At 41.4% G+C, this 27,937-nt stretch overlaps 1 protein-coding gene across 3 annotated transcripts in view; it reads right to left on the minus strand.

The window, feature by feature from the left end:
• Positions 1-27,937, minus strand: part of LOC125460308 (host cell factor 1-like) — a 106,098-nt gene that overhangs the window by 33,369 nt on the left and 44,792 nt on the right. For all 3 annotated transcript variants that reach the window (XM_048547648.2, XM_059649718.1, XM_048547649.1), the window contains 9 exons: positions 26,041-26,238; positions 25,018-25,245; positions 19,542-19,643; positions 18,344-18,563; positions 12,279-12,415; positions 11,419-11,566; positions 4,083-4,282; positions 1,989-2,247; positions 754-914 (listed from right to left, as the gene is read on the minus strand). In XM_048547648.2, coding sequence (XP_048403605.1) covers positions 754-914; positions 1,989-2,247; positions 4,083-4,282; positions 11,419-11,566; positions 12,279-12,415; positions 18,344-18,563; positions 19,542-19,643; positions 25,018-25,245; positions 26,041-26,238 — 1,653 coding nt within the window. The remainder of the gene's footprint in view (positions 1-753; positions 915-1,988; positions 2,248-4,082; positions 4,283-11,418; positions 11,567-12,278; positions 12,416-18,343; positions 18,564-19,541; positions 19,644-25,017; positions 25,246-26,040; positions 26,239-27,937) is intronic.

A 27,937-nucleotide genomic window follows, 5' to 3' on the forward strand; every position in this document is an offset into this window, starting at 1 on the left:
CTCACAAACCAATTTTGTCTGATAATGTGAAGCAGCAAGATCATATTTCCGTAAATTAAAAATTTAATTTAAAGTCTAAATGGTTTTATTGCAAGAATGCAAGTTGTTTGATTTCTGTAGGTTAGTGTAGCATTTGACTCTGCATGAGTCGGAAACAACACTGGAGCTGGAGGAACACAGCAGGCCCAGAAAGAACCTTTTCTGCACCACCTTCCCAGCCCTACTTTCAAGCCCCACTTTCATCTCCTTTATCCTTCAATTTCTCTACTCATTTGCATTTGGCATTGGGAGTAATCTGGACATTACTACCTTTTTGAGTTCCTATTCCACCTAACGCCCTAAATTCTGACTGCAAGTCTCCCTCTTTAACGCCTGTGTCATTCAGGCTAATGAGGACCATGACAGCTGACACACTCCCCCCGCGCCCCCCGGCCACAGAAGTGCCGGAAAAGCTGCATGACCAAGTACAATGATAGAAGTGACGCTTGAATCTGGCTTTTTGTGGTGTTAGCAGTAGGAATATTGACTTGGACATACCATACTCTGATTACACAATGGATCTTTACATCCACGTGTTTTAAAGTCCTATGTGAAGGATGGCTCCTCCAACATACAGCTCTGCAGTGCCAGTAGTCTACATCTTGTGCCAGAGGAAACTATTTAAAATTGTTTGTTATCTAATAGCATTTAGCTGGGTGCTAAGCTCACACCCCTGTAGAGTCCCAAGCCCCATGTATCTCTTCCTTGCCTTACCTGTGTCGAAGGTCCAGGAGCAGGTGTGGACTGTGTTACCATGGTAACTGCCCCACTCGGAGCTGTAGATGCAGTGGTTGCAGTGTTTGTTGTCCCTGCTGTTGCTGTTTCACCATGCACACTTTCAGGAATACCTTGCGCATTCATGGCAGGTGGCTGGACTATAAAGTTGGTTGAGCACAAAAATATTAAATGATTAAACATTAAGTTATAGTTTCAATTACATAAAAAAAGTTTTATTTAGGATATTAGCGCCCGTAATTTATTAGCTGTCATAGTTAAAACAAAAAAAACTACTTTACATAGTCTTCCACAATTTCAGGACACATGACAGCCAATGAAGTACCAATGAAGGATAGTCACGTTAGCAGTGTAGGAGATGTGGCAGCTAATTTACACATAGCAAGCTCCTATAAACAGCAGTGCAATAGAATAATCTGCTTGTGTTTTGCAGATTGATGGATAACTATTTACACCGAACACTGAAGAGAACTTGCCTTCTCCTCTTTAAAATAGCACCATGGAATCTTTTACATTCAGAGAACATAAACGATTTTGATTTAAAGCCTCTATTGAAGGACAGTAACTCCAGCAATGCAGCATTTCATCAGCATTGAACTGACTTTTAACCCTTTAAACTTTTGTGCATTTAGATCCCTAGGGTTTGAATTTTTCACACATTTTGAATGTTTTAGGATGGTGCCCTATATGGAATGAACTGCCAGAGGAAGTGGTAGAGGCAGATACAATTACAACATTTAAAAGTCATTTGGTTAAGTACATGCATTGGAAAGGTTTAAAAAGGGGGCCAAATGCAGGCAAATGGGACTAGTTCATAGTTGGGACTGACTGATATGGATGAAATGGGCCAAAGGGCCTGCTTCCCCGCTGGATACCTCTGACTACATGACCTGAATCCACAATTTCTGAATCAGAGACGAGTCTGCCTCCAACTGAACAACAGTTGACCATAACTCAGCTATGAGCAGTTAACTCACTCATCAGCTGTGTTAACTAGACAACAATTTATTAAAAGAGTGACATACAAGCATAACAACATTCAGCCATTCAGCTTCTTGAGCCTGTTCCACCATTCAATTAGGTCATAGCTGAACTGAATCATAACACCATCTACTAGCTTTAGTTCTGTGGGTCATAGAGATACTTAACAAAAATAACCAGCAAATTAGTAAACAAAACTATTCCTGTTGTTTTTGTTCCTGCAGTATACTTGCCTTGGTTTGCTGCAATGTTTGCTGTGGTAGTTGTAGATGTGTTGGTGGTGTTGGTTTCTGACGTCTCGTGGGGAGGATTTGAACATCTGACTGGCATTTCAACAAACTCCAGCCTGTGGGTCTGAGTTTCTGAATTCACAGTAGCGACTTGAGGTGCCGTGACCAAAGCAGATCCTGAATTCACAAGCTGCTGTGCTTGCTGTGCAACCATGCCACCAGGGGAGGCAACAATTGTGACACGGTTTGGCTCAGACACAGGCTGAAAAGAACAGAATTCAGAGACACAAGTAAGAGATGCAAAAAGGAAAGACATTGACAACAAGACATTGCATTTTACCCCTTTTAAACTACTAACAGAAGGTGCACTAGTGTTGTAAAAACAATTGGTTTCAAAGAGGTATTTTGAGAAATTTCCAGACAGATCAGAGTGATGGGTCAGTGGCTAAATAGAATGCAAACTACAACAGAATACAAAAACACTTAGGGGTTTGAACACAGCTAGTCTTAATCCTTAGGGTCATTACAGCTGGCTATGGGCTAGTGAGGAATTGTTGCTCTTCACATTTCTCTTTTAATTCGCATTCTGGAACAGCTTTATCCATAAAACCCATTGTGCCACTAATACTACAAAACTTGGCTTTCTTGTACTAGTAGGATATCCACAGACCAAGAAATACAGATGAATCAATTTATGGACATGTGGGAGGCGAGTACAAAGATCAACCCTAGCTTTGAAATGGAGAAACCCAATACCAGGCTTAATTTCAGCAAGCAGTCCTATATTTTCCTCCTTTATTCTTTCATAGGATAGGGTATTTGTTGGCAGGCCAATGTCTGTTGTCCATCCCTAATTGGCATTGAAACCATTTGCTAAGCCATTTCAGAGGGCAGTTAAGATTCAACAACATTGCTCTGGGTCTGCAGTCATTTGTAAGCTAGGCTTAGAATGCAAATTACCGTCCCTAAAAGGACAAAAATATGTTTTTTCTACACTTGATAATAGTTTCATTGTTACCAATACAAATCCTGGAACATGCTCCCTAACAACAATGTAGGTCAACACATACCAAATGGGCTGCAGTGCTTTAAATAAGCATCTCAACTCTAGCTTCTCAAGAGCAGCTAGGGATAGGCAATAACTGCTGGCCCAGCCAGCCACATGAACAACCCATAAATAATAAATAAAACTGAGACCAACTTTGTATTTAAAATTTATTAATTCAATTTTAAATTCTGGTAGAATTCCACCCGAGCCTCTGGATTACTAGTTCAGTCATGCTGACGCAACACAATTGTATCCCTGTTGCAGACTGTAACAGGCAGCTTAGAGCATTTGTGGAACAGCAGACTGGGCTTACTCCACTTATTTGTACATTTAGCCAAGTATATCTCGCAACTGAACTTAGTTATTTGTGACCTAACAAACTGTTCCATTAAGACCTTAAGGAAGGACCTTACTCTCTCTGACCTACACACAGCTCCAGGCCCAGAACAATGTGACAGACTCTTAAATGCCCTCTGGGCAATTTGGGACGGGTAATAAATGCTGACCCAGTTAGTGACATCACATTAAATGAACATTATATTAAAGAATATTTTCCTCTTCCCACTCCCAAGTGAGGCAAATGCTTCCAACTAAAGCCATCTTCCAGGAACTACCTCAAACACATACCATGCATTTTGCATATGCAACAGGTCAAATATCCACTTCATGAGAGGACATTATTACTTTGTTTTGTACTTTTACTAACATGGTAGATATTGCATTCCCATTATTTGTTTTGAAGACCTAGAGGGTTGTTTAATGGCCAAGCAAAGTGACTGGCCACATTTCTAGGCCAGGGGCAGTTTTCCTTAAAATACATCAACGAATGTGCTCTTGGTTTTGGAAACCACTTAAAAGCAACCTTTATCATCTGTTACGGTGATACCTCACATTCTGGATTCTGCAAAGGTGTACTTCATCAGTGCCAACTATCAAAGGTCTCTTCTGGCCCTATCGCTTGAGCCGTTCCTCACTGAGTTGTTAAAAGTCACAACATTCCCATTGAAATGAATCTACAGTAACATTTTGAAAGCTTGGATATGTCCTACCTGAATGGTGATGATGGGGGCTGTGGAAGTAGTTCCAGTTACAGCAGTAAGTTTCTGAGTGGTGTTAGGGGAAGCACTGATTATCTGGCCGGTAAGGTTGGCGATGGTACCGAGAGTGGCAATGGGAGTGTTGAGCGTTGGTGAAACGGTGGACACTCCTGCGAGTGTCGTACCTGCTATTGTCCCCAGCGTACTTGCACCTAACAGGCAATTATGACAACAAGAGGCTTAAACAACACAGTTTACCATCAATTTCCAAACATCAAAGTCAAAAGATATATTTGAACCAAACTCTATCTTAAGTTTCATTCTTTGAGAAATATTTGCAGACTCCTGTTCAATTTCTATTTTTTGGCAAGTTTTTTCATTGCCTATTCTTTGTCTATTCGGCCTGATACCTGACTAAATGACAAACGCAAGTGAGAACATAGCTCTTGTAGCAACTTCCAGGAAGGATCTGGGATTGTGCACAGACGTTGATTTCCAACTCTTGCTAAGATTTTTCCAACCTCCAGTTTATGCATCAGAGTCAATGACAGTGACATGCTGGCTGACTCACCAGAGAACAATGGATCAAAAACATCATCTTCCCGGCCTCTATCCTTTACAGTGAGATTGCATGCAGTATTGGCATGTTGAACCATTATTTTAGCATATTTTCTGCTAATCATCCAAACCATATTGAGCTTTAAAAAAAAAGTTGGGAACAAGATTCTCATCAGCCACACCCTCCTCCAAGATGAAGTTAGATTCTCTCCTGATATCTCTTCTCAAAAGAAAAAACCAAATCGACTCATTTGTTCTGGCAAACATTGTCCAACCTTTACTTTTTCTCCCCTCAAAGTCCTCAAACATGTTGTCATCTCCCAAATCCATTCCCATCTCACCATCACTGTTTCAGTTACTCTAATCAGGTTTCCCTCCACAGTACTGAAGGTCTGAAAGTCACAAATGACATCTTATGTGAACGAGACAAAATGCAACTGCTTCATCCTTGTCGTCCTTCAGCTGTCTGCAGCCTTTCATATGATTAAATGCAACATCCTCCAGACCCACTCCAATGGTTATTCATTTGGGTTACACTGATGTCACGTATTTTCATTCTCATCTACTGAATCATAAAATCACAGAAACACTTGAACTGACTTCTTTTCCTGTTCCTGTATGGTTACTCTGGTGTTCCTCAAGAATCTATTCTTGAGCGTCAATCTGTTAAAAACCCTAAAGGACTGCGGATGCTGTAAATCAGGAACAAAAACAGAAGTTGCTGGAAAAGCTCAGCAGGTCTGGCAGCATCTGTGAAGAAAAAAAAATTCAGAGTTAACGTTTTGGGTCCAGTGACGCTTCCTCACCAGACCCAAAACTGATTGACATTTTTCCTTCTCAGATGCTGCCAGCCCCGCTGAGCTTTTCCAGCGACTTCTAAATTTGTTCTACTCTTGATCCTTGTTTCCCATCTAAACGCTGCCTCTTGGGCAAAAGGTGGTGTCAGTTTTCACCCATGTACTGATGACATCCAACATTACCTCACCATCAGTCCTCTCAATTCCTCCACTGTTGCTAATTTATCAGATTGCTTATCCAGGATTAGATGTCAAATGAGCAGAAATTCTCTCCAATTAAATACTGCGAAAGTCAGGCTTGCCGTTTTCAGTCCCTGCTTCAAGCTTCATTCCTTAAATACTAACTCTATTGGTGTCCTTGTCAACAGTCGGATTAAGCCATCCTGTCTGCAGTCTTGGTGTTGCACTGGATGTGGAGATGAGCTTCTGATTTCAGTTGTGTTATCACTATAGTTACCTATATTATCACTCCTGTAACACTACTTGACTTTGCCCTCCTCTCAGTTAGTCTACTGCTGAAAAGTTAATTCATTCCTTAACTAACTCCTCTAGACTAGACGACTCCAACACACTTTGGGTCTCTTTGCCACACTCTACTGTTTATCCTCCATAAACTAGGAGGTCATCCAAATCTCTGCTATACACGTCTTAACTCGCAAAGTCCAATTTCTCAGCAACACTGCTCGCTGACTTATACGGGTTCCAATTAAGCCAACACCTTTAAAGGTGCCCGTCCTTATTTTTAATTCCATCTATGGCCTTGCTTCCACCAGTCTTTGCAACCCCCCATCCTACAATGCTTAGAAATATTGACGCTCTTCTGATTTTGACTCTATGTATTTTCAATCATAACTGCTCCTCCACTGGTGGCTGTCCTTTCAGTTGCCCAAGCCCAGAGCATTGAAATACACTCATGCCTCTCCAACTCAGTTTCCTCCATTAGGCCACTTCCTACCTCTTGAAGCAAACTTGTGTTCATCTGACCAAAGAGGTTATGGTGAAGCTGCACAAAACTCTGGTGCGGCCGCACTTGGAGTATTGTGTACAGTTCTGGTCACCACATTATAAGAACAATGTGGAAGCTTTGGAAAGGGCGCAGAGGAGATTTACTAGGATGTTGCCTGGTATGGAGGGAAGGTCTTAGGAGGAAAGGCTGAGGGACTTGAGGCTGTTTTCATTAGAGAGAAGGAGGTTGAGAGGTGACTTAATTGAAACATATAAAATAGTCAGAGGGTTAGATAGGGTGGATAGGGAGAGCCTTTTTCCTAAGATGGTGACGGTGAGCAGGAGGGGGCATAGCTTTAAATTGAGGGGTGAAAGATATAGGACAGATGTCAGAGGTAGTTTCTTTACTCAGAGTAGTAAAGGAATGGAACGCTTTGCCTGCAATAGTAGTAGATTCGCCAACTTTAGATACATTTAATTCGTCATTGGATAAGCATATGGACGTACACGGAATAGTGTAGGTTAGATGGGCTTCAGATTGGTATGACAGGTCGGCACAACATCGAGGGCCGAAGGGCCTGTGCTGTGCTGTAATGTTCTATGTTCTATAACTTTATATGGCTCAGAGGCACACTATTTTAAAATGATCCCTGTTCAGTGCCTTGAGTGATGTATCACCTTAAAAGACAAAGGCTGCTGTTGTATCCAGGGTCTTGATCACAGAGTGACTCCTTCCCTCTCATCACTGTTTTGCCCAAATTAGCTGTGTTCTCCTAAAATAACAAGCCAAATCTTTCTGTCCACCTCCATCTTAGGAAGGCAGTGCTACCAGCTTCTAACCCCAAGACCCTTTACCTGCTTTTGACTTACTCAACTGAAAAGAAAAAGGTTGAAGCATTTGCAACTACCTTCATCCAGAGGTGTTGAATGAATGGCCCACCTTAGCCTCCTCTGGAGATTCCGAGGAGCACAGATGCCAATGTTCAGCCAACTTGATTCATTCCACATGATATCAAGCATTTATTAACACAGCAGATACTACAAATACTACAACATTCTGGTAATGGTACTGATGTGCACTCTAGAACTTGCTGTCCACCCAGCCTGTAACAGTCCAGTTACAACATTGACTGACTCTTAAATGCCAATGCCCCCCCCCCACCTGTTTTTCATTCACCAGACGAGGGAGTTGCTGGCTAAGCAGCATTTATTGCCCATCCCTAATTGCCCAGAAGGCAGTTAAGAGTCAGTCACATTGCTGTGGGTCTAGAGTTACATGTAGGCCAGACCAGGTAAGAATGGCAGTTTTCTTCCCTAAAAGGACATTAGTGAACCAGATGGGATTTTTCAATCAGCAATGGATTAATTGTCAACATTAGACTCTTAATTGAGTATTTTTTTTCCCCAGTGAATTCAAATTCCTCATCTGCTTGGCGGGATTTGCACTTAGATAAAGTTCTGTGAACCTGTGTCTCTGGATTAACAGTCCAGCCGTAATAACACTAGGCCATCACCTTCCTGTGGAAAATTGCCCAGATAAGCCCTCAAACAGCAAGACAAATACATCCTGGCTAATTACAGCCACATCAGTCAACTCTTGACCATCAGTACACTGGGTCATCAACAGTGTTGCTGAGTATCACTTGCTTAGCAATAACTGATACTCAAACTAGGCTCTGCAAGGGTCACTCAGCTCCTGATTTCATCATTGCCTTGGTTCAACAAAGTTAAGAGTGAAATAAGAGTCGAAAAGACTCGGAGGAAAATCCACTGGCTGGTATAACAACCACCACCACAGCCACAACAACGGTTCATGGTTGTTGTTGTGGAAAGTTAGTCATTTCAGCTCAAGGTTATCTCTGCAGGAGTTCCATGGGCGCCCTAGATCCAAACACCTTCAGTTGCTTTGTCAATTAATTATCTTCCCTTTTTCAGAAGGTCAGAAATTAGGATGTTCGCTAAAGTTTGCACAATGTTTAACACCACTCATGACTCCTCAGATACTAAAGCAGTCTATGCCCAAATGCAGCAAAACCTAAGCAATATCCGCACTTAGGTTGTCAACTGACAACAATCGTGCTACGCAAGTGCCTGGCAATAACCATCTCCAGCAGGAGAAAAATCGAAGAATCGTGCCATAAACTCGCAAATCAAATTACCATGGCTGAATCCCTAAATAATTAATATCCAGGGATTTGGGGGGGGGTAGGGATTTCCCATAAGAAGTTGAACTGGACTAGCTATACAAACAACGTGACTACCAGCGGAGATCAGAATCTGGAAATCCTGCTGCAGCTAAGTCACTACCTGATTTGCCAAGACCTATGTACCACTTACAAGGAACAAGTCAAGAGTGAGATGGAATACTCTTCATTTGCCTGGAAGAGTGCAGTTCCAATAAGACTCCAGATAACTTACACATTCCAGGTCAAAGCAGATCAATTGACTCACACCACATTCACTCCCTTCTCAGCAGCAGCAGTGTACACTATTAACAAGATACACTGCAGGAATTCAGCAACGCTTGTTTGATAGCCATGAATATCACCCTCTAGAAGAAGTGAAATGCAGCAGATAAATGGGAACATCATCTACAAATTCCTCTCCAAGGCACTCATCATCCTGACTTAGATTTATAATGCCATTCCTTCAGTACTGCAGTACGAAAATCCCAGGACTCCTTCGCTGCAATCACACTGGGTGTATCTACACCAAAAAAAGACTGCCATGATTCAAGAAGGCCACTCACTATTGACTTCCCAACAGGAACTAGGAATGGGCAAGAAATGCTGTCCCAGCCAGAGATGCTCACATTTCTTGAATAAGAGAAACAACTCAAAAAGGAGGGTGGCTGGATTGTACCCGGTACATGAATAGGGTAGGTTTAGAGGGATATAGACCAAACATAGGCAAGTAAGACTAGTTTAGTTAGAGATGTTTGGCATGGGCAAATTGGACAAACAGGTCTGTTTCCATGCTGTACGACTCTGACTGCACAAATGTGGTCAAATCTTCCCTACTTCTCAGAGAGATAATTTGGACAGCTAAGGAAATAAGGGAAACAGGCGGAAATGTTTTGGACCACATACATATTACCAGACAGGTACTTGCAGTCTTAAAGCACATTAAGGTGGATAAATCTCCTGAGCCTGATCAAGTCCATCCCTGAACGTTGTGGGAGGCTAGAGAAATAGTTGCAGAGGCTCTTAGAGATTTTTCCTTCATCTTTAGCCACAGAAGACAGGAGAATGGCTAATGTTCTTTCATTGCTTAAGAAACGTAGCAAAGACAAACCAAAACAGGCCAGTGAGCTTGAATCAGTGGTAGGCAAATTATTGCAGAGGATACTGATGGACAGGATCAACCAATATTTGAACAGTCAAAGTCTGATTAGGGATAGTCAGAATGGATTGGTGCATGGGAAGTCATGTCTGACAAATCTTTTAGAGTTTTTTGAAGAGATACTGAGAGGATAGATGTGGGCAGGGTGGTGGATGCTGTCTAGGTGGACGCTGTCTAGATGGACTTTAGCAAGGATCCATTCACCTCACTCAAAAAACAAAATTGTTTTTGACTACTTTGGCAGATTTATGGGAAAGGACAATGGTCAACTTCACACCCCTTTCAGATTTCGAAATATTTCACCACCTAACATTATCCGCACATAATGTCATATCATTTTATAATTCTTCCTGTTTTTTTCAGTTCTGTACTAGGACTGCTTTTTCAAGGTCATAAATGCCTTTCTTGCAGAATCACTGTGGCACCTCATTCATTCTTATTCCCCTCAACCTTTGTGGAATTTAATCATCTTATATGCCCCAGTGTCTTCTTCCATGGTATCACTATCACTTGATTCCACATGTAACCACACCAATGTAGTGAGCATATCTGTAACACCGACTTCTCAGCCAAGACATCAAGGAAGGATGCTTTCACTTCTAAACCAATATTTGCCTCTACTGATGTCTTCAGCCAGGTCCTAACTCAGAATCCCTGCAGTGTGGAAACAGGCCCTTCGGCCCAACAAGTCCACAGCAACCCTCGGAGCATCCCTCCGAGAGCCATCCCCCTATAACCCACACACCCCTGAACACTACGGGCAATCTAGCACGGCCAATCCACCTAGCCTGCACATCTTTGGACTGTGGGAGGAAAGCGGAGCACCCAGAGGAAACCTATGGGGAGAACGTGAAAACTCCGCACAGACAATCGCCCGACACTGGAATCGAACCCAGGCCTCTGGTGCTGTGAGGCTGCAGTGCTAACCACTGAGCCACCGTGCCACCCTCAAGACATGATGTCTTCAATACTCCGTGCTCACACCAATGCATACACTGAATAATCATCCCATTCTTTATTTTCCCAAATTTTGCCATTGCATTATGTTAATAATCCTGAAATTCTTCCAAAATTCCTTACAAAACCTCATTCCTCCCTTCTTTTGAAACTTTTGCCAATTTTAGACCATAAGACGTAGGAGCAGAAATTAGGTCATTCGGCCCATCAAATCTACTCCATTCAACCATGGCTGATAAGTTTCTCAACCCCATTCTCCTGCTTTCTCCCTGTAATCCCCTTGATAATCAAAAACCTATCTATCTCAGTCTTATCTTCTGTGGCAGCGAATTCCATAGACGCACCACTCTCTGGCTGAAGAAGTTTCTCCTTATCTCAGTACTGAAAGGTCTTTCCTTTACTCTAAGGCTGTGCCCTCAGGTCCTAGTCTCTCCTACCAATGGAAGCCTCTTCCCAACATTTTAAAATACACACCATCTTATTCTCCAAACGCTAGCATTCAGTTCTGCCTTCTGTTTGACCCACAGCCAACTGGGGCCACTTCAAAATAGTCTCCTCAAAACCCTTTGTCTTGCCAATGGCTTAACACACATTTTTGCTCAATTTGCCCAATCCTCAACAAATCACTGCTTGGTGCCTGTCACTAAGTGTAATAAATGTTTCAAAGCATTTAAGAAACATGACATAAATAAGTATATGGTGCAGCAAACCGCTTAACAAAAGCTATCAACACATGGCATTTGTCATACCTGTGGTCCCTTTCACTACTAAAGTTGTAAGTGCTGGTTTGGCAGCAGAAACAGTTACTGGAGTGATCAATCTGACTCCAGTAACTGGTGTCCCAGATAATGTCCGCAGGATAGTGCCAGGCTGTCCTGCAGCACCTTTCAGCAATACCTGGAGAGGGAGTTGGCAGAAAGAAAAGGCATTTCATTACATAAGCAGACAAGAGCACATACAAAACAACCCCATTTCTATGCTCAAAATCATTAAAAACAACAAGATGAAGCTTTTTCTGACTCAATCCCATTTTCCAGGAACATTGGCAGATTTGGCATCAAGGAACCTACTCTAATCGAGTTATTTAGTGCCATTATCAGAAAAACGAGACATTTTCTTGGCAAATTTGTTAGGTGCATGGTTTCTGTTGGACTTATAAAGAAGAAAACATCAAAAGTTGACCATTATGGCAAATATCAGAAACAACTTCCAATCTTTGAACTGATGGATGATTCAGGAAACATTCCAACCCACTTATTTCACATCAACATCTCCATAGCCCAACAGTGCAGACACCACAATGGTCAGGACTTTGTTTCTCACCACACTGCCATATAGCCTTCACATTCTCAAGTACATACTAAGAATTTCTCCAAGCTCTCTCCAGTAATTAGAATATTTCATAACTTAGGCTAATGTCTATGCTACAGCCTCTCTTGTGGGCTTCTTTGCAAACAAAAAAAAAGTCTTGTGCAGTGCATATTTAAAAGTGCCTAACACAACGTGTTTGAAATTGTTATTCATATTTTTTTTCCCTTTGGAGGAAATGGGCAAGGAAGGAATTCTTTAACAAAAAAAAAGTTTACAGCTGTCCACATTCTGTACTAACCTGGGTAAGTCCCTGTTGCCCCGTCTGCAGTTTGGGTACAGCAGTGATAAATTTCGTTGGTGTTCCAGTTCCAGAGGTCATTACTTTTGTGGTGATGATGGTAATTGGGGATTTCATACCAGGACTTCCTGTGACACCTGACAGAAGGTACAGAAAATACAATGAAATTAAAATCATGCACTACAGTCAGGCATAAATTCCTACTACATTACACTGCAACTGTATTTGTCAAGTTTAAACTATAGACGAATAAGACCGAAACTGAAGAAATTCAGCAGGTCTGGCAGCATCTCCACCGAAAATGCAGAGTTACGGTTTAGAGTCCAGTGACCATTCTTCAGAATAAAGGTGAAGAAGGGACAGTGGACTAGAAACTCTAATTCTGGTTTCTGTCTGCAGGTGCTGCTAGACCTGCTGAGTTTCTCCAGCAGCTTCTGTTTAGGTTTGCTGTATCGTCATTTGTTGCTACGTAAGGAAGGTAGTAGCTAATTTACACAGACAAAGAGCCCACAAAAAAACAAAACAAATAATTACCAGATAACCTGATTTAGCAACATTGCTCAAGGAATAGCTATTGGAACATCTATCAAATTATGTGTCAACCAGAAGAACAAAGCTAATTTGAAAGAAAACTTTCAGTTATTTTAACCCATACAATAAATAAGCAAATACTGCAACTGTGCTCAACTACCCCCAATCTTTGTCCCTCCGTCCTCAAAAGCAATAGTCAAGACAAGACAGGCTGGGTTTTCTTTTTAAAAATTTTCCTATCCCCATTGACTGGGTGATGTCAACTTTCTTGCTGTGGCACTATTTCCTGTTCAAAACTGACTTCCACTTTCTGAAGGTGTTCCACATGGGATCAGGTATAAGCCCTTATACTCCATGAAACATGCCATCATTCAGGCAAGAAATTTGGCAATATTTATTTGACAAACTAACTACTTGCAGCTAAGCTCTGTCTCAGATACTTTCAAGGGCTGTCCCAGAAAGGGCTCTGACCTCGCTTTAGGTATACATATTTTTGATGTTTAAAATAAGTGATGATACAAATCAGTAGCATATGCCTCTCAAGTTAAAATCATGAGATGAGATCTCATTAGAAGCCTTATTATGAGATGCAGTTGAAATGTAACAACCTATCTGAACTGAGTGCAACACCAACGTAGGATAATACTAAAAGAAAGAAACTCGGAGTTTCCAAGAAAAAAAACACTTGCTCACCAACCAAGTGACACTCTTATGAAAGACTGGCTGCTTAGCTTGGTCCCACCTCAAAGATTTAAAGGAAGATATGACAAAATAGAATGGAGATTACAAAGTGCAAATTTTAGACTGAACGTTTAAAAAATGCAAATTATTGGTGTAGTGCACTGTATTACATGGAACCTGAAACAGAAACAGACCAACTGAACCAATAGGGCGATGCCGGTGTCTTATACTTCACGTCTTTCAAAGTATTTACCTTATTTTAGAACATAGAACAGTACAACACAGTACAGGCTCTTCGGCCCACAATGTTGTGTTGACCTATAATGCTGCTAAGATCAAACTACCTTGCATACCTTACATGATATTATCATCCATGTGCCTATCCAAGAGTCGCTTAAATGTCTCTAAATGTACCTCATTCCACTACCACTGCCAGCAGTGCATTCCACGTACCCACTCTCTATGAAAAGAACCTAACTCTGACATCTCTCCTATACCTTTCTCCAATCACCTTAAAATTATGCCCCTCATAATAGTCATTTCCGCCCTGGGAAGAAATCTCCAACTATCTACCCTATCCATGCCTCTCATCATCTTGTACTCCTCTATCAAGTCACTTCTCATCCTTCTTCGCTCCAATGAGAAAAGCCCTAGCTCCCTCAGCCTTTCCTCATAAGACCTGCCCTCCAGTCCAGGCAGCATCCTGATAAATCTCCTGTGCACCCTCTCTAAAGCTTTCACACTCTTCCTATAAAGAGGCGATCAGAACTGAACACAATATTGCAAGTGTGGTCTAACCAGGGTTTTGATAATAAGAAGAAAATGCTGTACTCAGTACTCCAAACGTGGCCTCATCAATGCCACATATAACTGAAGCAGAATTAACTTTTGGATACAACTCCCGTTGCAATAAATAATAACATTCTATTAGTTATCCTAACTACTTATTGTACCCGCATGCTAATCTTTTGCAATTTCTTATGCTCCCTTGTTTAAGATTTCTCCTGAAGAAGTGTTAGGAAAGCTGGATAATTAATAATTTGTTTTGTAGACATTAGTTTGCAGAATCTGGACAGTGAGTTTTTTTTAAAAAACAAATCAAAAGGATGGTGAAACCTTATCTGAAAATAGATATTGCTTGGTAGTCACAAATAGCAGAAGACTTAGATCACTGGAGACCACCTGCCTAAGTTTACAACTGTAAAGACTTAGGGCTCTTGTGGTGGCAAAAGCAATTTTCATATCTATGAGCCAGGAGGCCAGGTTCAAGCCCCACCTGCTCCAGTGGTGTAGAATAATAATTCTGAGCAAGCTGATTAAAAAATATCTACAGTTATCAGGTTCCAACTACTGCTTTGGATATTGATCAGACTAGCTGGGGAGAAGCCAGCTCAAAAGAACAAAAAGATTCTCAGCTGTTCATCTGCTTCTTGAGAATAATCCTTCTTATGGGTCCAATGTTGTGAAAGGCAGAAATCACATGACCCAGTGCGATCCCTACACTTATATCTTGAGGATGAATAGCAGATAGTCATTCACCAGATGGTGGTTTTTGCCAAATATTGTCAAGAAATATTAAGGACAGCCCACGAACTTCCTCAGGCAGAGTATGCAGAAATTCAGAAGTACCAAGTCAACACAAATCGTAATTTTAATTAGTCTGGTCTTCACAGGAAGATGGTGCAGTTTTGTTAAGTGTGCCATGTGTGACAGATAGTGGGCAAACCACAACAAACAATCAAACTGGGACCTCTATTACCAAAGAAAGACAGAAAATGCTGGAGAGTCTTAGCACATGGGACAGCATCAGTGGAGACAGAAAGAGAACTGAATTTTCAAGTCTGACATGACTGTTTTCCAAGAGCAGGACCCTTACCAAAAACAGCGGCCCACAGGTATTCCCTGCTTTTATAGATACACCTAGTTAGTTCCAAGAGAACATTGCCTTGACAGCAATCACCATTAAGGTATGGATTACTGACGGAGATCCAGTCGGACAAAGGTTCCAACTTTATGTTTAAACCTTGTCAAAAAATAATGAGTAATCTGGACATAAAACAGTTAACGTTTTCAGCATATCATCCACAGATAAGAGTTTTAGAACGGTACCATCAAATCGTAAGAACAACATTCAAGAGTATGTTATTAATATCCCTGGGATTGAGGTAAAGGACTGGAATTTCCTTTGTTTCCCACTTGAAAGTCACCTAAATGAACCAACCAGTTGTTTTCCTTTTGAATATGTTCATGGACATGAGATAAGATGATCCTCAAACTAATCAAAGAAGGGTCTTAGTACAGACGAATAAATCTTTCAGTAGATTACATGCCCACATTCACAGAACAGCTTCTGGAAGTCTGAAAAGTGGGACCATGGAATCCCTACTGTGTGGAAACAGGCCTTTTGACCCAACAAGTTCACACCGTCTCTCACAGCATCCCACCCAGGCCCATCCCCCTTTAAACCAACATTCCTCCCACCGAACATCACAAGCAATTTAGCATGGCTGATCCACCTAACCTGCACATCTTTGGACTGTGGGAGGAAACTGGAGCACCTGGAGGAAACCCACGCAGACATGGGGAGAACGTACAAACTCCACACAGTCACCCAAGGGTGGAATTGAACTCGGGTCCCTGGCGCTGTGAGGCAGCAGTGCTAACCACTGAGCCACCGTGCTGCCACTGGCTCAGGAAATCTTTGAAACTTCACAACCATGAAGAATTAGCAGATAGGTATACCTGAATATTTTAACCAGGAGATGCAGTTTTGTAGTAACATTTGCAAGGTGAGCCATTGAAAGCTCAGTTCAATGGTTCACATAAGGCAATCAGGAAGATTGGCTAAGCAAATAATTTGACTTATACTTCAGATTGCTGGAAAGAAACACAGTCTGAATCATATCAGTATGTTGAAAAGTACCACCATTGGGAGGAGTATACGCACGTGTCAGGTAGTAAAGACAGTCCGGGATGAATGGCCAAGTGAAAATGAGGTTGGAGGAGATCTGAACAATCGCCAGATTGATCCATCTACTATCCAGTAAGCTAACATTGAACTATTCAGGAGGTTAGACACCACACTTTTATATTTAGCTGAACAGAACAAAGACAAATAACAAGGGTGCTTGTATAGTATGATCTGCCGCTAAGCAAGTAAGACAACACTTTTCACTGTACCTTGGTAAACGTGACAGTACTAAATCAAATTCAATTTAAAAAAGGAGTGTGCTGGCATTCCTACAGCTTTATCCATATATTATATGGATGTAGGGGAATCATCTCCTACAAAATATCCTTATTATTCAGGTCTAAAGAAACATGCCTAGATAGAAGTAGAAATCCAATATATGATAGGAAACCACCTGTTTGAACAGAGAAGATGGAGATCCCCAGTCATGTGTGCGCCTAATACCTGATAGCTCAACTAGATTCTGCAAAACTACAGCAAAGTCAATATACCAACAGAGACAATTTGGGATCCAATTCCTTGTTTGAAGCACTGCATAAATAATTTGGCAGTGCAAGATTTCTTACCAAAGTAGATTTGTTCAACGATACTGGCAGGTTCATTTACACTTGAAACTAAGGAGATATCTGCCCTTGTCACACTGAATGGTCTTTTCCAATGCTGAATTGTGTCATTCAGGCTTTAAATAAAAATGGCACAGCCATTTTCCAAAGGTTAATTATTTAAATCCTAACCTGCGTTTCTAAGTACATGGTTTACCTTCATGACATACTGGCATGCAGTGACTGTTAGAATAGCCACTTGAATCAATTAGAAACTCTAATTAGAAAGTTACAACCTGTTAGCGATAAATTTTGCCAAAATCGAGTTTGCAAAAGCAAGGATAACTGACTTAGGGGCAAAGCAAGTGCTGTCAAGAACAGAGAAAATACAAGCTTTGATCGAGTTTCCAGGCCTAAAGTGGAATTAGAATTTAATGTTTTTGGGCATGTGTGGTTTCTATTGCTATCAATGGCATTTAATTTCCTGTAATGGCTACAACACCCCTCCACTCTCCCCCACATCCCCAAAGAAAAGGTGCATTATGAAAACTTCATAATCATTTTTGTGAACAAGAGTGGATCAAGGATACACAATTTTGTTTTTGAAAAAGGTGAGCAAAAGGACACTAGGACATCTTTTTAAACCAGACATTTCCTGGTAGGTGCACATCTTATGATAGCAGTTTTTCCACCCTCACAAATCAAGACTAATTGGCCAAAATGCTTTTTTCGTTATTCTTTGCAGAAAGCAATCACTTTTGTCCCGTTACCTGGTGTGCGCATGTACTTGTGCATGAGGTTTCTGATACTTAGAAGGGCAAACAGATATATTTGTACATTATAAACTGTGCACTTGCGATAAGGTTAGGGTTTAGTGCCTTAAGTCTAGCCCTTAAAACCACCACCAGGTCACCTATCAATCTATTTTCTGGAGGGAAAAACAAAAAATCCGATCTGTTGAATCTATTCCAAAAGTTAAACCCTCTCAGAGCTGGCACATGCTCCAATGCCATCTTCATTCTTGTGATTATAGACACCACCGCCACTTAAAGTATTTTAAGCGTAGTCTACACAAAGTTCTGTACAATTCAACATAAATTCACTGCTTCTCAATTAAATTCCCATAGAAGTTAATCCCCGTGCTTTGATGCATTTGTATGCCTCATTAATCTGCACTATTTAAATGATTTGCAAATCTGTTTCCCTAGATCGCTTTTCTTCTGTACACCATTTAGGCACTTGCTTTCCAAGAAGCAAGTGGCTTCCTCATTCCACTTTTTAAATGTGTCATCCCATAATTAGTTATAATACACAGATCAATGCTTTTCCCTGGTCTATACCTGTACTTCCAGGCTGTGAAATAAGTGCAGACATAGGGATGGTTTTGAGAATAGTGGTTGCTGGTTTTGAAGAGGCAGGTGACACATTGCTGAGGCTGACGAAAGTCTGCTTAAGGCCCACATTTCCAGCCTGTGAGGTGGTGATGATGGTGGCAGGCTTCCCATCTGCTGAAGTAACAAGTTTCAAAATGGTAGCTCCCGGAGGCAGTTGACCTTTGGTCTGATGAATTCAAAAACAAACCCATTAGGTAAATTGCAGAACAAACCCAACTGCTCAACATAATTTGCAATCTGGACAAACATTCCTCTCACAGAAGCCTGACAACATGTATAAAGGATTTTTGTTTCAATTTTTAAAAATCTCCTCCAATACACGAAACAGGATTGAGAGAACAGGTGTTAAAGTTAACTCCTGACAAAAAAAATTTTGCCATTTTCCAAAACACCCTAAAATTTTAATTGTTTGCAACAAATGCATTTAAGCAAACATGTTAGGAATTATTTAGGTTCCCTACACAAGCTTTACACTGCATAACCTGAGAATAATCTGGATAGGTCTATCAACATATTCGCAAGTGGAGTTTACATTATCTCTTTAGGAATCTCATACAAGTCAAAAGACAATTCAATTTTCTGTCACTGAATTAGCTCAATGTTCGTATTGCTTGAACTGCTGTTTTGTAACAAAATAATTTTCTTGGATGTAAGGCAAGTTTCTTTCTGAAACAAACAGAAACGGATTATCTTCCGAAGTGTGGTTGGAGCCAGTTGGCATACTAGCAGTTTGCCATTTCCTCATCCGATTGGTCTATAAATATCAGTGAAGAGAAATAAAGATGGCTAGGAGGCCAAGGGAACACATGGATTCTGTGATACCCAAGGCTAATGGAAAAAGCATACAAACGAAATACTCTTGACATCTGAAGAGTTGTGGGTTGTAATTACATCAGCAATGATTCAAGGGACATGAAAATCCACTTGTTTTAGTGCACCTTCACCATATGTTACCCACTCAAAATTGATGGCGAGGAAAAGACCAGATGATCCATCAAGTTTGTTGTTTGTTTCACAAATGTTGTCGCAGCTCCCATCTCTAATGTAAATAAGAATGTTTTCCAGTAAAGGTGATTTTAAAAAAAAAAGTCTAATGTTAACCTGTAGACCACATCAACCATGTGTAGTGTAATGTAACGCTAACCTGGAAGATCTGCGTGAGTGGCCCAGTGGAGGCTGGGGCTGAGATGGTGGCCTGCTGCCCTGGTTTAGCCTGCAGGGTTAGTACTTTTCCAAGGTTGGAAATCTAGGGTGAGAAGAGGAAAACTGCAACATTAGTCAAATACTGGGGAAATTATTACATTAAACATCCAAAAAACACTTAATTGCAATACAAATACCAAGTCTCACCTCCAGTGGTCTTCATCCTTATGTCACTTTTCTTCATAATTACCAATGTGAACTCCTTGTTTACCTAACCCTCCCTTGTTAGGCCACCACAAACTGCATCAGTAATTTTACTTTAGTGAAATCTCTTGTCTAAATACTCACGTATTAAAATTTCTAAGTATAAATTCTGTCGCTCAACTCTATTGTTGTTTGGTCACATGTACACTACCAGGTCACCATTACCATGTCAAAAAGCAAGATATTTTGTTTCCCAAGTGCATGCAACATAACGCATTTGCTCCCTGATTTCCTTATCTCCTGGGTGCAGAAAATCTTATTGGATTAACAAGTGTCACTGGTACAAGTAATAACAGTTCATACCACAAACAAGAAAAGTCAGTGACAACAGGCTATTCTACGGTAGACTGCATTACAACAAAACGTCCCTCCTGCATTGCACAATGATTTGCTACATGAGTTAGAAGTAGGAATCCTGGATGCTCCATCAATCTAGCTGACCACATGAGAACCTCCACCACAAGGTCACCAAGGAGGAGTTAAATCTCGGAAGCTTTACTGGTCTTTTGCTTGGTCCATGCTGAGGAGTACACAGTTACCACCTTGATCAAGTCAACGTTGCAATATATTGGTAATGTCATTGAATTAGCAATCCGGAAGCCCAGGCTAATACTAAGGAAAATGGGTTCACATTGCACAATAGCAGCAGGTGACATTTAAGTTCAATTAATTAGATTTTGACTATGAAGCTGATCACAGCAATCATGACCATTAGTCTACCATCAATTGTTGAAAAAAGCCATCTGGCTGTCTAAACATGTTTTGGTGACGGGAACTCACTGTCCTCACCTGACCTTTCTACTTACGATGCCACAGCGACAGCAAGGTGGCTGACTCTTAAATTGTTCTCTCAAGTAAGTGTGGCAGGGCCCTCAATTCTAGAGCAACTAGGGATAAGCAACAAATGCTGGTCTTGCCAGTGACACTCTCATCCCATGAAAGAAAATTAAAACAAAAGTGGAAGATTGATCTTCACCACTGGCACTGACATTTCAGTCAAAATCCTGGAACTTCCTCTCTAACAGCACTGAACGCATACACCATGTGGACTGCTATGGTTCAAGTTTACCACCATGTTCTCAAGAAATGTTGGGCTAGCAATTCCCACATTTCATGAATGTATAGGCAAATAACCATTTCAAGAGTAGTGAACATAATATGAGTTTAAGCTACTCATGGATAGGGGTAACAATGGTCCTCATGTGAAGGTGTTAAACTGGGGGAAGGCAAGCTACAATAATATTGGGCAGGAACTGGAGAATTTTGGTTGGAGTTGGGTGTTTGAGGGTAAATCTATATTGGACACGTGGGAGTATTTCAAATGGCAGTTGATAAGAGTTCAGCAGTGGCTCATTCCTGCGAGAATGAAGGATAGGTATGGCAAGTTATGTGAACCTTGGATGGCCAACGATGTTACTAAGGAAAAGGAAGCATATGCAGGGTTTAAGAGGATCGGAACTGACAAGGCTCTTGAAATATAAGGAAAGTAGTAAGTAACTTAAACAAGGAATTAGAAGGGCTAAAAAGGGTCATGAAAAGTTGTCAGCAAACAGGATTAAGGAGACTTCCAAGGCATTTTATACCTATATAAAAAGCAAGAGGGTAGCCAGGGAAAGGGTTGGCCCACTCAAGGTCAAAAGAAGGATTCTATGCATGGAGCTGGAAGTGAGAGATGAGGTCCTAAAGAATATTTTGTATCAATATTCACCAAAAAGAAAGAATTAGTGAAGGATGATCTAAAGGAAGGAAGAAGTGTCAAGTTTCTAAGAGATGCTGGAGAATCTGAGATAACACAGTGCGAAGCTGGATGAACACAGCAGGCCCTCCGATGCTGCTTGGCCAGCCGTGTAAAGTTTCTAAGCCTAGTTGTTATTAACAAGGAATAAAAGTGTTGTGCATCTTGAAAAGTATGAAAGTAGATAAGTCCTGAGGTCCTGATGGGATCTATCCCAGAATATAGAGGAAGGCAAGAGAACAAATTGCTGATACACAGACTGACATCTGCTTATCCTCTTTAGCCATAGGTGAGTTCCCAGAGGATTGGAGAATAGCCAACGTTCTCCCACTGTTTAAGAAGGGTAGTAGGGATAGTTATACAGTCTCATATCAGCAGTTGGGAAATTATTGGAAAAGATTGTCAGGAACAAGATCTATATGCATTTAGATGTGCATGGACTTATTAGCGATAGACAGCATGTCGTGTAGGGGAGGTGGTGCTTCACTAACTTGATACAGCTTTTTGAGGCGGTGATGAAAATATTGACAAGGTAAAAGTGGTTGATGTTATCTACATGAACTTCAGCAAAGCCTCTGACAAGGTCCCTCATTACAGACTAATACAGGGAGGTGAAGTCACATGGTATCAGGGTGAGCTGGAAAGATGGATACAGAACTAGTGTAATCATAGGAGACAGAGGGTAAAGGTGGAAGGATGCTTTTCAGAATGGAGGGCTATGACTAGTGGTGTTCCTCAGGAATCAGTGCTTGGACCTCTGCTGTTCATGATCTACATAAGTGACTTGGAGGAAAACGTAGCTGGTCTAATTAGTAAGTTTGTGGATGATACAAGAATTGGAGGAGTTGCGGACAGTGAGGAGGATTGTCAGAGGATACAGCAGGATCCCTCTGTTGGAGGCATAAGCAGAAATTGGCACATGGCGTTTAATCCATGCAAATGTGAGGGGATGCATTTTGGAAGGTCAAGTACAGGTGGAAATTATACAATGAATGGCTGAACCCTTTGGAGTATTGATATGCACAGGGATCTGGGCACGCAAGTCCACAGATCACTGAAAGTGGCGGTTCAGGGGCATAACATAGTCAAACAAAGCCTAACGCATGCTTGCCTGCATTTGAAGGAGCATTAAGTACGAGGATAGAGAAGTTATGCTGCAACTTTATAAAACTTTAGTTAGGCCACACTTGGAATATTGCGTACAGTTCTGGTCACCACACTCCCAGAAGGACATGGATGCTTTGGAGAGGGTACTGAAAAGGCTTACTAGGTACTGAGTGGGATGATCAGCCATGATCATATTAAAATGGCAGTGCAGGGTCAAAGGGCTCAAAAGGCCCAAAACGCCTAATTCTGTTCCCATTTTCTGTTTCTACAGAATATTATGTAGATTTCTGGACGCTACACTTTAGGAAGGATGTAAATGCATTGGAAAAGAGGTTTGAGAACATAACAGTACAGACACGACTGGCCAAATGGCACTTCAGGCAATGTATTAAAAATTAGGAAGCTCACAAAAAGGACACTTTAAAGCAACACAAAAGTGGTTCAGAAATGATTTACGGTGTTGCAGAGACTGGGGGCTTTGAAATAGAAGGAGAGGCTGGATAGACTGGGACTTTTCTCCCCCCACCGCAGCATGCGAGGTTGTGGGGTGGAGGGTGGTCTTTTCGAGATTCATAAGATCATGAGGAGCATAGATAAGGCAAATAGCAAAGGTCTTTTGCCTAGGGTGAGGGAGTTCAAAGCTACAGGACATATTTTTAAATGTGAGAGGAGCACGATTTAAAGGGGAGCCTAAGGTCAACTTTTTCACAGAGGGTGGTTTGCATGTAGAACGAATTCCTAGATGAACTCTTATGCCATTACAGTTATGGCTACAATGTTCAAAAGACATTTGGCCAGGTACATCAATAAGAAAGTTCAGAAACAAAGTTAGCCAAACACAGGTATGTGCAGCTAGTTTAGTTTGGGAAACTTGGCCAGGATGGATGAATTGGGCCAAAGGGTCTGTTTCCATGCTGTATGACTCTATAGCTTTTCAACAGTTTGATTTTGAAATTTGTCATTTTACAAAGGACTTGCCCTTTAGTAATATGCTTTCAATTTATTTTTGGAGATGATCACCCTTTGCACATAATCTCATTTCTCAAGAGTTTTGGACCCAGAGATGAAAGTGACTGACTTCCTTATGGCAGCTAATTGGAGATACAGTCAGGATATATTTTCCCACAACAATTCACTCAAGCATCTCTTCAAGAGAAGGTTAAAGAACCTCAGACACTGCTTTTATTGCAGGGGTGAGTTCAGAGGGGGAGAAGATCAGTCTTCATCCCTACGATGAAACAGCCTGATGACACTCAAGAAGTTGAGTTACTAATAATGGCTGTTTAAACAAGATGTAACACAGTCACTGTCACAGGTAAAACCAACAATAGTACAGTACTGTCTCTGGCTCTTATCACTATACACTGGAAGGATGAGAGGCTGCACAGGAAATTTTCAGCATGGCTCCAGGGATGCAGTATTTTATTTACAAAGGTTAGGTTGGAGAAAATGGAGTTATTTTCCTTGGAGCCAAGGAGATTGCCAGGTGATTTGATAGAGGTTTACCATTTTATGATCAGGTTCAGATAAGGTTGACAAAATTTGTACCCATCAGCTAATGTTGCAAAGAATTGAACGGGATACGAGAGAAAGCTTTTTGTGCAGTAAGCAGTAAAAACTGGGACAAAAACAGAAGTTGCTGGAAAAGCTCAGGTCTGGCAGCATTTGTGAAGAAAAAAAAAATCAGAGTTAATGTTTTGGGTCTGGTGACCTTTCCTCGGAAGTGTCTTCTCCAGTTCTGAGGAAGGGTCACTGGACCCCAAACATTAACACTGATTTTTTTAATGAGCTGTTCCAGCAACCTCTATTTTTGTTCCTGACTTACAGCGTTTGCAGTTCTCAGTTTTTATTTAGGTTGGGAACTCACTCACGTTGATGACTCTGGAAGTGGAGACAATTATTTTAAAAAGATATTTGTTGGGCACTTGGGAGAAATAAATTTGCAGTGCTTTGGAGATAGAGCAGGGAAACGAGACTGATTGAATTCTTTTGCAGAGAGTTACCATGGACTTAATGGCATAAGACCCATCATGACTCTTAATGGTGATTTAAGGCACAGGCTACGCAACAGAATGCAAAAATGATACCAGTTAGAAGATAAAATAGTGTTTGATGTTTGGAATATTGTAAGATCAGAAAACGCATTCAGCACCACAAAAACAGTCCCAATATGCAGCAGCAGCACATATGTATGGACTAGTTTCAGAGGACTTTCAAAGCCTGTGATAATACTGCTTTATAAAAGAGTAATTATTTAAAAAACACAACATAATATCTTATTCTCCTATCAATAACACAGAACTTACCCAAACTTATTAATTATGGTGCTGATAAAACAAACAGGAACACAATGTAATGTTGACATCCTTACCAATGTGCTTCCTCCTGCCATGGAAATAGGGCTCTTGACTAGTGTAATGGTTTTTGTGACTCCACCCACCACGGTGGTCACCACTTGTGCCTGCTGAGCCACAGTGACTGTTCCCGATTTGTGCACTGTGATAATGGGTCGAGCTGAAGCAGCGGAAGTGGCAGCATGAGTGGGTGTCACTAACTGGGCAGCAGCTGTCTTCAGCATTGAGGTTGCTGGAGTGTTGACCTGGAAAGCAGATGCAAATTCAGGTCGGGAGATAAACAGTAAAGTGAAGATATCATGTTCAAAGGATTTTTGATAACATACTGCAGCTATAGCACCACGTCCAAAACACAGCCCACCAAACCCCCAATGGAGAGAAGAAGTGCCTGTTTTAAACTCTACTAAGTAGTCAATGCTTCAATTTTTTTGTTTTCTTTCTCCCACCCACTGATTTTCAGGAAGTGGCCAGCACTAGTAAGATCAGCATTTATTGCCCTTCTCCAACAGGTCTTCTGAACTTGCACAGCCTGCGTGGTCCTCTGTGGTAACATCCAGCTGGATATCGAGTCAGTGAGTTCCACTTTTTGGTATCAGAGATAATGGGAACGGCAGACGCTGGAGAATCCGAGATAACAAAGCATGGAGCTGGATGAACACAACAGGCCAAGCAGCATCTTAGGAGCACAGAAGCTGACGTTTCGGGCCTAGACCCTTCATCAGAAAAGGATGAAGGGTCTGATGAAGGGTCTAGGACCAAAACGTCAGCTTCTGTGCTACTAAGATGCTGCTTGGCCTGCTGTGTTCACCCAGCTCCACAACATGTTACCTCCACTTTTTGGTATGTTTTATGGGAGCTCAAAATCCTCTCTCCTTGTCGTGTCGTAAGTATCTTACTGGCCAGTATAAAGACAATTATGGCCATTGAAGCAGAACTTACATTCACGGTTAACCAGTCTGTGAATCCTACTTCACATAACCCTCCAAAGAATAAAATACAAAACTAAGTTATTGACAATAGCTTTTGTAGAAATGACATACCATGACTGATGGAGCGGCTACCTTCACAGTACTTGCCAGTGTACTGACTCCAGGAGCAATGGCCATTGTTTTTACCACTGTTGTGCTAGGATGAAGTCCAACTGAGGTAACCGCTGTGCTGGAAGGAATCTTCTGAGTAGCGGCAGCTGCTGCAGCTAAAGCTGCCATTCCACTCATCTGTGGACTGGAGGTGAGAGGCTGGGGAAAGAATGGTTAAAGTGAACGTAATATAACACTAATTTCCAACACAACACCAAACTTCCCCTCCACCTACAAAAATTTCAGAAAAAAAATGGGTAAACAGGCAGGACAGACAACACCTTCTAAATCAAGTTTGCAAAGTCAAAGAATAAATCTATTAGAAAGCTCTCCACTCCAATTGATAGAGGTACTGGATGCATCTTCTGACTTCCCACGTTTCCCCTTTCTCTAAACAGTGGAGGCTAAGTAGTATGGAGATAGAACAGAAACAAACAACAGGATGTGGATAGAGTTCTTGATCTACCAATGGACTCAGGAGATGAAATTTAACAGAAATAAGCAAACAGATTTATTTGAACAGGAAGGTGATAGAAACTAAACGGAATTTAGGCACAGAGATCAAAAGGTGCATTTAGGGAGGTCTCTGACAGTGGCAGAATATATTGTAAATGCATTTTGGGTTTAAGATTTTGAGACGCTTAAATTTTGTAAATTAAGCATATAATACAAAAGCAAAGAAGCTATGCTAAACATGGTCAGCTGAAGGGCCTGTTCCTGTGCTGTACTGTTCTATCTATAAACACCGGTTAGCAACCAGCTGGAGTATCGTCATCAATGCCAGGCACCAAACTTCAGGACGAAGCTGTACAGCTGAGCAATAGTTATCCAGTCCATTCTCACTTTCCAGGTTAAGGCACATTATCTTGGAAACTTCTTCTATAACCTCTCTATTGTAATTTTAAAAATTAAATTATGGTTACTGCTGTTTTGAATGGAACAGTATATATTGCCCACTGCTAATTTCTCTGGAGGTGGTGGCAAGATGCCGCTTTAAACCACACAGTCCATGTGGTGCAGGTATAGCCACAGTACTGTTTGGAAAGGATTTTCAAGATTTTGGCCAAATGACCCAATGTTGAGGAAAGTGGTATCTGTTGCAACAGAATTCCATAGGGGAGGGCATTGCAAGATTTTGACCGAGCAACACAGAAAGAATGCTGATGTGTTTCTAAGAGAGGTGGTGAGTTGCTTGGAAGGGAAATCTGGAATTGGCAGCATTCCCATATATTTGTCGCCCTTGTCCTTCTAGTCCGTAGTGGCCGTGGATTTGGAAGCTGCTGTCTAAGAAACCTTAGTGAATTTTTGACAGTGCACCTTGTAGATGATACACACTTCTGCTACTTCATTACAACTGCCACTTTGCTACCCTGCTTAGCGGTTCATTAATACTTTCCTGCAGTCTTCAGCCTTTTTCTCCCAACTCTTAACAACAAAGCCAAATTCCCATCTGCAAGCTTTTTAAAAATCACACCCCCTCCATAAGTCAAATGTATACAGGAACAAAGTGGAAAGCAGTATCAAACTCTACCTGCCAAGGATCCATGAAAACTCCAGCAAGTCACTGCCCGCAAAATTCTAAGAGAGCAAGAACTGCAGATGCTGGAGTCAGAGATAACACAGCATGGAGCTGAAGGAACACAGCAGGCCAGGCAGCAGAGGAGCAGGAAAGTTAACACAAGATAAGGTGTAGTACCTGGTTTGCTTGAGTATGTGGTCGAAGAGTTTCAGGGCTGAAGAGATTACTAGAGGGTTGCAGTGGGAGAGATCGCGACCTGAAACTTCAACTTTCCTGCTCCTCTGATGTTGCCTGGCCTGCTGTGTTCCTCCAGTTCCACACTGTTTTAGCCCTCAACAT

This window comes from Stegostoma tigrinum, chromosome 11, assembly GCF_030684315.1.
Source record: "Stegostoma tigrinum isolate sSteTig4 chromosome 11, sSteTig4.hap1, whole genome shotgun sequence".
Taxonomy (NCBI): domain Eukaryota; kingdom Metazoa; phylum Chordata; class Chondrichthyes; order Orectolobiformes; family Stegostomatidae; genus Stegostoma; species Stegostoma tigrinum.